General features: G+C 29.7%; 1 protein-coding gene and 1 long non-coding RNA gene across 2 annotated transcripts; one reads left to right on the forward strand and one right to left on the reverse strand.

Annotated features, from left to right (window-relative positions):
* The first annotated feature begins 2,858 nt into the window (after positions 1 to 2,858).
* On the forward strand, positions 2,859 to 3,621 carry LOC120072499 (subtilisin inhibitor CLSI-I-like). Its single transcript, XM_039024866.1, has 2 exons — positions 2,859 to 2,967; positions 3,210 to 3,621. The coding sequence occupies exons 1-2, from the start codon at positions 2,892 to 2,894 to the stop codon at positions 3,446 to 3,448; spliced, it is 315 nt and encodes a 104-aa protein (XP_038880794.1). The 5' UTR covers positions 2,859 to 2,891; the 3' UTR covers positions 3,449 to 3,621.
* Positions 3,622 to 7,001: 3,380 nt separating this feature from the next.
* On the reverse strand, positions 7,002 to 10,499 carry LOC120074309. The gene is made up of 4 exons (XR_005480953.1): positions 10,091 to 10,499; positions 9,931 to 9,993; positions 9,729 to 9,840; positions 7,002 to 8,705 (listed from the first exon to the last, which is right to left on the reverse strand). It is a non-coding gene; the product is annotated as an uncharacterized LOC120074309 (long non-coding RNA).
* Positions 10,500 to 10,914: the final 415 nt, after the last annotated feature.

Raw genomic sequence — 10,914 nt, forward strand, 5'->3', positions numbered from 1 at the left:
CCCCAAAATCGTGATAATCTTCAAAGTGTTGCAATCAACGGATGAAGAACTTACACAGCAGAATAAAGTGAGCAACGAACAAGAACACAATGTAGAACAATTCAGCTAGAATACTACAAACGTCTTGCTCTAAAAAACACAAATATGCGTAATAAAACTACTCACTGAAAGTAAACCAAGACACTCCTTTTATAGACAAAACCAGAAAATAAAACATCTCCCCAAATGGAGAAAATGAGTCGCGTCGCAATAAAAGAAAATATCAATCTAAATATCATAGCTGGATATTTCCAGATAAGAAAAGTATTCTACAGAAAAGTAATTTGATGCCACAACTGAATGTTAAGATTTTATTTGAGACATCTACAGAACTACTGCCTTGGAGAAAATTATAAAGCCAACAACCTACTCCATAAAATTAATTTTATTAAATGAAGTTTGACTCACTTTTCAAAAGTTGTTGCGAATGATTGAAAACTAATGATAAACGTAAATGTGTATAGTTCGAAACTGTAGAATTCAAACAAAATCTCAAAAGAAATTAAATAGTGCGTTATATAATGAATAATGAATTTATAACTTTTGGTTGTTGAAATATGATAATTAATGTAAATGGAGAATGATGAGTCAATAAATCTGTTTTTCTCTTTCTCCTTCTTTTAGCTTGGGAACTTTTTTAAGATATGGTTCACATGTGAGAATTGAAATGAAATATTTAAGTAAATATAATATGTAAAGTGAAGACATATTACAAGCATTGCATTACACCTAATTTTTCACAAAAGAATTCTGTTTAATATTTTTTATTCAATTTATTAAAATATATTTAAACCATTTCTTGATTTATTTTATTCACCGTCTTAACCACATTGTTCTTCCTTATTATTAACTATTTGAATTGATCAAGACAAAGTCCCCAAAGGAGGTTAATGAAGAAAGTCAATAGCCCTTTTCTCTAAAGTGCCATTTGAATTAATTTGGAAAAAAATGTTTTAAAAAAATTCATTTTTGTTTAAATATAATTTGATAAAAATTTATTAAAATACACTAGAAAAATTATTTCGAGTGGTTGAAGAGTGGTTGTCAAACACTTCAACTTCTTTTAAAATGACTTATTTTTTAAATTAAACACTCGGGAATATATTCCAAATGAACTTTTTTTTTTTTTTTTTTTTTTTGTCTTTTAATCATTCTCTCACTTTATCATTTAATTTTCTCAATTAAAAAACCAACAACGTTCATTAGTGAGATGTTTTATCATCATGAATCTAATTTAAGTTGTAATCTAAAAATTAAAGACATCTTATCATCAACCAAAGATCAAATGTTCAAACGGTCTAAATCTATAAAAAAAAAAAAAATCACGGAAAAATTATATAAAATCGATATTTTATATGCTGATACCCAAAACTTGAATTTATTTAAAACTTGAAAATATCCGATTCAGGATTTAGATTTGGTGTGGTGTTATGAAAGCAAACATATATGCATGTTTGAACATATGATTCTCCTAACCTTTTTCCTTTTTTATAGTAATACATGTTAATTTTACAAAATGTATAATTTCATCAACTGTAGAGAAATGTGTGTTGTTGTCATATATATACAATAAAATTAAGTCATCTCCTAAGTCTAATACCTCCATATAATTTGAGAGGAAGAGGTATGATAAATTCACATTTAATCTAGGATGTTTAAGAATACATATTTTATATTCGGTTGAACTATATTCATATGTTGTTATATATACAATATATTTTATAAAAATATTGTAATTAATAATATAATATAACAAAGATTCGATTATAGTTGTCAAATGAGTATAGCTCAATTAGCACAGTATTATACAATCAACATATTCGATTCTCCCATTCAATCATAGTTACTCGAGAGAAAGTAGAAGGTACGCTGACTCAGTCGACCAAGAACTAAATTTATGAATGAAAATGGAGATTTTTAAATATTAATTAATATTGATGGTGATTCCCTAACTTTATGTAAATTCACTGTTGGTCCCATCTAAAAATAACGTGACATAAAAGATATGATTAGTAACAAAGACCTACTATGTTTATTTAATTTAACTATATGAACCAAATTATTATTATTATTATTATGAATGACAATAAAATAGAAATGAATCATAAACTATAAAGACTAAGTAATAATTTAACAAAATATTGAGGTCTCCCTGCTCTAAATAGTTGAACTTTTCCAAGCCTTTATATAAAGCATTTTTCTTGTCCAAAAAACACAATTGCAATAAAATATAATAATATGGGCGATCAAACAAGAAAGAGACTTTTTTTTTTTTCCCTTTGTAATAAATAAAATAGTTAAATCTACACATGACTTGATAGATAAATTATTAATTATCATTCAACAATCAATGGTTCAATCGTTTTGTCTCTGCCACAGTTGAACTCAAAAAAGAAAAGACAATGTTCAACCTTTTTCTCTCCACACTTATTGCTAGGTTAAAATACGAGCCGAGATTGTTTTATACTCATATAAACATTCTTTCATATATACACACATCTCGGTGCATCTCGATTGCACAAAGTGTATTCCACCCCATTATCCAACTATAATTTATTATGTTACAAATCTTTTAATTTTCTTTTTAAAAATAGTTTTAGGTTGTTTTTATTGTGTGATAAGAGTAGATTGCACAAAGATAAGTGTAGTTCACACCGAAGAATTATTTATAATTGCACTCATTTTTCAACATTCCTATTTGAACATAAAAATTGTGTCTATAAAATATTCGTTTTAAAAGTCTACCCAGTGACAAAGTGTATTGAACTATTATATATATATATATATAAAAGGTACATAAAGCATCATTGCTTCAGATTTGGTCTTGGGTTTTAGTTGTTTGCTTTTTCATAATGGCTGAAGACAACCAAAAAACCAACGCCCCTCAAGATCAGCAGCTGGGTAAATCAGCAACCGTCATCATTCCTAGTAAGTAATGTTACCTTTTCTTCTTTCCTTTTAACTATAATCATATTCTTAATTATATGGGTAAGGATAAACAAAGACATGAAAAATATATCCAAACTTGATCTTGAGAAACATGCATATCTATAACTTTTGATTAATCTTTCGAACATTCAAATCTATATAGCAGCAACATCTATATATTGTATTAAAAGCGATTAAAAAGAAATTAGTTATGCATCGATTATGACAATCATATTACACAGAATCTTACGAGGAGTTTATGCAATTATTTCAACCCAAAACATCGGTAAATAAGGCATGGCCGTCATTAGTGGGTTTGACAGCAGAAGAGGCAGAGAAGAAGATAAAGGAAGAAATGGCTGAAGTTTACGTTTCAGTGGTTCCTCCGAGTTACGCCATAACTTTTGATCTTAGATCTAATCGTGTTTGGTTATTCGTTGATTCTTCTGGTAAAGTTGTACAAACACCTGTTATTGGTTAAGAGAGTGTGTTTGGAATGACTTTTCAAATGTTTAAGAATACAATTTTCTTAACGCTGTCCAAAGTATTGTTCCAAATAGTCTCTTAGTTTGAAATGTTTGTATAATATTTACCATATATGTATACCTTACGAAAATAATGTTAAATGAAGTGAAGTTCCTAAAGGGTTTAATAATAGAGCTTTTTTTTTTTTTTTGGAATATATCAAAGACAAATTGTTTTTCCTTGTAAGATGATGTACTACGAAGCTATTCAACTTAAATTTTCCTTTTAGGAGTTAATTCACTCCATCCTTTCCAGAACCATGTCTTTATGGTGTTTGGAGTGTCTATAATAGAATGAGATTGTAATGTAATCCAAAATCCACGTTTGGATTGAGCATCTTATTCCTAATTTGTAATACCAAACTCAATCCTTTTCCACAGTTGAACCCACCCTTCTTTCCTAATATTTCCACACTTCACGATTCCATTTTCATTCCGGTCTCAATTTCTCACTCATTCCAACACTCCTTTGATTCTCAGTAATCTTGATTAAATTTTAGTCCCCCAAACAACTTATCTATATATATAGTTAATGGTGCTTTTGCATCATGTACACAACGATTAGGACAATTCCAAGTTCATTTTGGAAGGAAAAAATGGGGAAAATTGCAAAACCACCATTGAAGTTCGGTGGTAGTTGCAAATACACCCTCAAACTTTCAATTATAAAAACTGTACCCTTAAACTTATACAAAATGTTTAAGATTAGACCGGCTTCAATATACAATAGTTGTTGAAATTGGACCCTCAAATGATAAAAATGGAACCCTCAAACTTATACAATTATTAAAATTATCTATGTTTGAGTATCCAATTTTAACATTTATAAATTTGATGGCTCCATTTTTACCATTGAAATTTTGAGGTTATAATTGTATATACCACCATACTTTAAAGGTGGTTTAATTTTTACAATTTTCTCAAATAAACTATAATGAGCTCATTCACATTTTGGTCTCACCAATAGAAGACTTATGAAATTGTGTTATTCCCAAGTCTATGCATAATAGCTCATATGCTTTAACTTCTTCCACAAGGTTTGTTGAAAATTTGTAACTTGTCTCCCAAGTTTTTGTCTATTTCTAGGATTTTCTATCTAAAATCTATAACATATAATTTAACTTATCCCATGTTGATGTAATCTGCTTTCCTTTGAAAAAAATAAAAATAAAAAAATCTCTGCGTCAAATTAGCTTGAACCACAAGCTTCCTTTTTTAGAATATTATTTATTGATGTAAACGATAAAATATGAGGCGCACACATTATTAAAGTCGTATTATTAAACTCTGTTTTTGGTAACGATTAATTTTTTATTTTTAAAATTATGTTTATTTTCTCTTCATTCTTCTATTATGGTTTGACTTGTATTTATAAAAAAATAGTCAAATTCTAAAAAAAAAATAAATTTTGAAAAATACTTTTTATTTTTTTTATTTTTCAAGATTTGATTTGATTTTTAAACATCAATAAAAAATAGATAACAATACGAAAGAACTAAGGAGTGTAAGTAATATTAAACAATTTAAATATTGACTCTTTCAAAAACTAATCTATGATTAAGTGGGTAATATATCAATTAAGTTAATGCTCTAATTGTTAGGGTCTAATGCATTATACGTGAAACAAAAGTAACCCAACAGGGTTGCATGAGTGCATTAGGGCGGGAGAGATATTAATTAATGAAATTTATAAGGATTGCGATTGCACTTACGCTTACTGCCAACCTTATCATTGTATTAGCAGTGATTATTTCAATATTAATTAATCCGATTAACTAATTATATATTTGGCCTTTAAAACCATGCACAATTTAAAATTTTTATAAATTAATTACTTGTTATTTATGCCACATTTATAAAAATTGGTGTAATCGGAATGAGATTTTATTGATGGATGAATCATAATAGGCGTGAATCATAAACTTAATTGGATTGCTTTTAATCGTGTTTACCTAAAATTATGTATATGTTACATTTTATTGTTATCATTATCGTTACCATTACTGCTTAACCTTAACGGTAATGATAACTGTAACGGTAATAATAACGGAAAAGGTTAAGGTAACAATAAATGTGAAAAATTCATAATCTTCATACTGTTACAGTAAAAATATCTATAATGGTAACGATATGATAAATGTAGTGAGTCCCACGTAAGTTTCAACCACAATCAGATTGAGCACCCTTAATTCCTCAATTAGATTTTATGATTTGATTACAAATTTCAAAGGGGGACCCACATCTCATTAGGATTAAGGAAAGTAGGTAAACAACAACAAAAGTAATCAATTGGAGCTCACTTTTTAGATTACCATTCACTACAACAAATATCACTTACGATAGTATTAAAAAAATGCTATCATAGATTTTTTGTAGCATTTTTGGAACGCGGTCATAACCCATGTTATTGAAAGTCTTTGACTTTCCATAGCGTTTTTTCACCACTATGAAAAAGCTATAAAAAGTCCATTTTCGATAGCATATATTTAATGTTGTAGAAACTTTCTATATTAGTAAAAAATGTTATAGAAGGTATTTTATAGAGTTTTTTATAGCGTAAAAAAATGCTATAAAAAACTTTCTATAGTGTCTTAGGCATACTATGATAGTCGATGTTATTGAAAGTCTTTGACTTTCCATCGCATTTTTTCGATGCTATAAAAAAAACTATAAAAAGTCCACTTTAATTGCATAATTTTAATGTAATAAAAATATTTTATAGCATTACAAAAATGCTGTGATTTACATTGTATAGAATTTTCTCTAATAGTGAATATGTTAGGGTTGACTTTTAATAGCATTTTTTAAAAAATGTTACAAAACATATAGTATTTTTAACCTTGTCATGATATTCACTTATAATCAAGTTGTATATTTACAATATAACATTTTATACGATTAATAAATTGTTACAAGTGTTATTGTAAAATTAATATTTTATATGATAGCCAATTTAATTTAACCAAGTGCATTTACATCAATATATATTTTCAAAAGTCTAAACTTATATATCACTTGTAAGGTGGTACTTCAAACACTACAAAACTCCAAAGACTTAAAGAACCATATTTTTTTTAGGTGCAGTCACCATACAAAAAAATAACCTGGCTTTCTACTTTCTAAGGATACACACATATCCTTTAATCTTGTTTTTTTTAAATACGATGTGGCAATTCCTACCATTTGACTAATCTTTTATCTTTGAATGTTGCAAAATGAAAACATACTTACCATCAAATTCTTTCATCCGATGTGGTAAAACTTTTCTAGAATAGAGTACATCTAAATATGGTGCAAATTTTTTCTTTTTTAAAGAAAGTATACAAAGTAGAAAAATGCAAAACAAAACAAATAAACTTAGATCCATCTAGAGAAGCAAATATTCCTACTAACAAGTAATTTTTTTAAGAGAAATTTGCATTCATTTTACTACATTTTAACATTTTTCTAAATTGCAAAAGAAACTTGCTTATTACACAACAAAAAAATGAGCTGAAATTACTACTTTAATAAAGGAAACCAAGGGGAAAAAATTTCACCTATTACTAAAATAAATAAAACCACATAGGAGATATCTTGAAGCATTTATTTGAATCACAACTTAGAAACTACTACGTTTTTTTTTCAAATGACCAATAAGACAACAAGAAACAAAGAATAGTTCATATATGTGTGTGTAAGCTACAGCAAAAAGGGTACTAAAAAATAAAGAAATATTTGAATGCAAAGAGACAACATAGAAAGAAATATTTACTGGTACAGCAGAAAGGGTACTAAAAAGGAAATACAAACAATGCCCCTCACCCTCAGATTAAATAATACTCTTCTCTATGAAAAATTAAATAATACTGACATACTAAAGTAAAGATACCACCCCACTAGAAATGTCAAATAAACTGACACTCTATAATTCTTTGACATTTGCAAGCTTTGATCTTGTTTATTTCATTTTTTCAGTGAAATTAGTTTTGCATCCATATCTCTCATCACTTCCTAATAAAAAGTATAAGAAAATCCCTAGGTATACCAATAATTTCCTCAATATACTATATAATTTGTCAGCAACAGTATATATAGAATGCATTTTCCCCAATGGTTCAATTTTTTTTTAACTTATAGAAGGACTAAATCCACTAAATGTTCTTGTTTTGAAATTTGGTTCTCTAGCAGTTTTTTATATGTGAGGCCAACTCCCAAAATTGCTTGAACAATCAAGTCAAGCAACTTGCAATAAAATTTTTAATTACAGGGCATCATAAACAGTAGAACAACTGTTTTAGTATATTTTCTCACGTCACCCAAAAGCATAATTAGCACAAGAAAAGAGATAAAAGAAAAACTTGAACATGGATATAGTTTATAAAAAAAAATAAATCTTAAAGAAATTGATTACATTTTTTTAGTTCACAAGAGATTCAAGAATAACTTATTTCTTATACCGGGAAGTGAAAGGAAACTTATTACTCAACTTCTATTCATACTTTATCGCTAATTTTTTCTCGGAAGAATGTATATTTTATCAATATAAAATTGAGAATAGAATGAAACACTTTCTAAGTTTCATACTAAAATATGGTACACACTAAAATTTCAGAATTTCCATTAAAACCAAAACTTCAAAATTTCATAATTCATTATCTACAAAGCTACAAAATCAAGTTTTTTTTTTTTTTTTTTTTTTTTCTTAAAGAAGAAATTAACCATTCCAATTATATAATGCCTATAAATCTTCTTATCATCCAAACATTATACAACTCTACTTTTGCTCACATCCAGAATAGGACATTAAAATTTAAATGTGATTCAGATTGCATAAAAAAAAAAAAAAATAGAGAATACTTTGAATAAAAGAGATTTTGAAATTGTGTAAGAAAAATTTACTGACCTTTGTGTGGCAAACTCAAGCCGCCACCCCCTGCTATAGATCTGCCGCCAGTCGTGAACCCAGGTCCGTCCGTCTTTTGGACCGCCTAGAGTTCATGTAGATCTACCTAGTTCCACTCAAGATCTACTCAATCGAGTTCGCGGTTGCCCTGATTTGGCTTCTCTACTTCGGTTATATATGTGCTGATTTTGATTTATGGATTTCACATACAGATTCTAGACACATTGCCCAGATTCTGCTCGAACGATTGAGCTTCTCGAATGGAGTGCTTGAATGATGCGGTTGTTCGAACGACGAGGTTCTTAACTACCATTCGAATGGTGGAATTGCTAAACGAACGAAAAAAAAGAAAGAAAAGATGAGTGGAGAGAATGCACAAAGACGATGGAGCGAAATAATGAAGGAGAAAATTGAGGGACGAAGTACACGAATGAGGAGAGAGAAAGTGTAAAGATTTGAAAATTTGAAAGGGAAGAATGGCTTGAGGAAACCTGCTTCTGCTTGAAATGAGGAAGTGGAGATTAGGGCAACAAAAAGAGAACACGATTGAGAAGAATGAAGCTAGAGGGAGGGACTTTTTTTCTGTATTATATTATTATGCACGCAACAATGACAATACTATCCCGTGTTTTGTTTTTTAATTTTGGTGACCCGCACCTTTTCTTTGGTAAAATTTTTATAACATTTTTTTGCCAAAAGCTATAATTATATGTTATGGAAAGTATTTGTTGTAGTGGCATCCAATTAACTAAATCCTGGATGGCCAACTAGTAAGTGATTTAACTTAACCTAACACACATCTAGTGGCCCAAAGGCTCACAAATATAGTAGGCCACCCATCAGTACCCGGTAACGTAGTAGAAAACCTGTCAATTTATAGTAGAAAATTTATAGGCCTCCAATAACATAGTAGAAAATCTGTAGGCTTCCAATAACATAGTAGGAAATCCGACGGATTCCGGTAACATAGTAGGAAACCTGTAGGCTTCCGGTAACATAGTAGGAAACTCGTTGGCTTTTGGTAGCATAAAAGTGTTAGGAAAGTAAATCGTCACTCTTATCTATTGACATATCATGCTTTCAGAAAATTCCACATCATAAATCATAGTACATGTCTTAAAGTCCCACACACAATCATATTAGTAATACATAACTAAATCATAATCCTATCAGTAACATACCTTAATCATAGTCATATCAGTAACATACTTTAATCATAGTCATATCAGTAACATACTTTAAACATCATGCTCATAAAATAGTTCTAGTCATATATCTTGCTTCTCAATATCATTTAGATAAATCTATTAAATTATGCAATCAAGAGTGGCTCTAGTAACGAGATTGCTTACCTTAATTTTAAGCCCCAAACTTTAACAAACCAACCTCCATTCTAGTTTTCACTACCCAAAGTGTAGTTTACTCCCAAAAATCGCTTCAAAACTCCCAAACAAATCTCCCAATCTAGGTAAAATTTCCATAACAAGGGTTAGAATCCAAAAATTTCAACAAACCATATTTAAAACAATGGGTTTCAAAGCTTTACACACTCACCAAAACGTGCAAAAACACTTTTGATATTGCTGATAGCGGCTTAGTAACCTTCAATTTCCAAATCTATTATCCAAAAGTTATGGGTAAGGAAAAACCCAAGCTAAAATTGAATGGGTATTCAAGACCATCGACGAAAATTAACAAAACCCCAAAATCTTACCCAAATCTCAAGATTACGGCAACTGACAGCGAACGACAGCGGTGGAGGACGAGACCAATGACCGGTGGCTATAGGGGGGGCGGACGACATGAGGATAGGTTACTGCGACGGTGGACGACGCGAGAACGGACTAAGAAGTTCCACGGCGGACGCGTGATGAGCTGCTGCAACTCCAACGGCAAACCCGCAAACTGGCGGCGTACACGGACGGATGACCAGGCGGAGCTTAGGCCGGCGGTTGGGTCTCTGTAGGCGCGGCGATCGTGGATCGTGGACAGCGGTGGCTGGATTCCCCACGGCTAAAACAAAGGAGGAGAAGAAGACAAATTCCTTTGTTTTTTTTTCTTTTCTTGCACGCTAATCGAGTTTCATAATAAAATATACATATTTTTTTATTTTTTTATTTTCCTTCTATTGAAACCCTGATACCTATATAAATGTTTATAAACTTAAAAAAAAAAAAAAAAAAAAAAATATAGTTTTTCTTTATTAACTGTTCTCTTGCTTTTTCATCTACAAAATACCAATTGAAATAATTCCACCAAAATCTCCCAACTAAAAACTCTTAAATCCTTCCATTTAAATTCAATTTTTAATGATTGAATCAAATCCAAATTTTCAGATAACTAACCAACCTTCCATAAAATCCAAAATTAAAATAAAATCTTCAAACATTTTCCACGGATAAATTTAATTAAATTATCTTAACCCGATATTTCAATTATAGCTCCACTATTGAAATTATCACCCAAATAACTCAAGATAATTAAATTAAAATTACCAACAACAGTTAAAAGACAGAGAATTTCTCCTGAACAAAATAC

Source organism: Benincasa hispida, chromosome 3, assembly GCF_009727055.1.
Source record: "Benincasa hispida cultivar B227 chromosome 3, ASM972705v1, whole genome shotgun sequence".
Classification (NCBI taxonomy): Eukaryota; Viridiplantae; Streptophyta; class Magnoliopsida; order Cucurbitales; family Cucurbitaceae; genus Benincasa; species Benincasa hispida.

Bases quoted from the DNA above. Each gene is read 5' to 3' on its own strand.
- LOC120072499 (XM_039024866.1), top strand. From the start codon at position 2,892: ATGGCTGAAGACAACCAAAAAACCAACGCCCCTCAAGATCAGCAGCTG. The intron at 2,968-3,209 runs GTAAGTAATGTT...CATATTACACAG, and splicing joins AGCAACCGTCATCATTCCTA to AATCTTACGAGGAGTTTATG.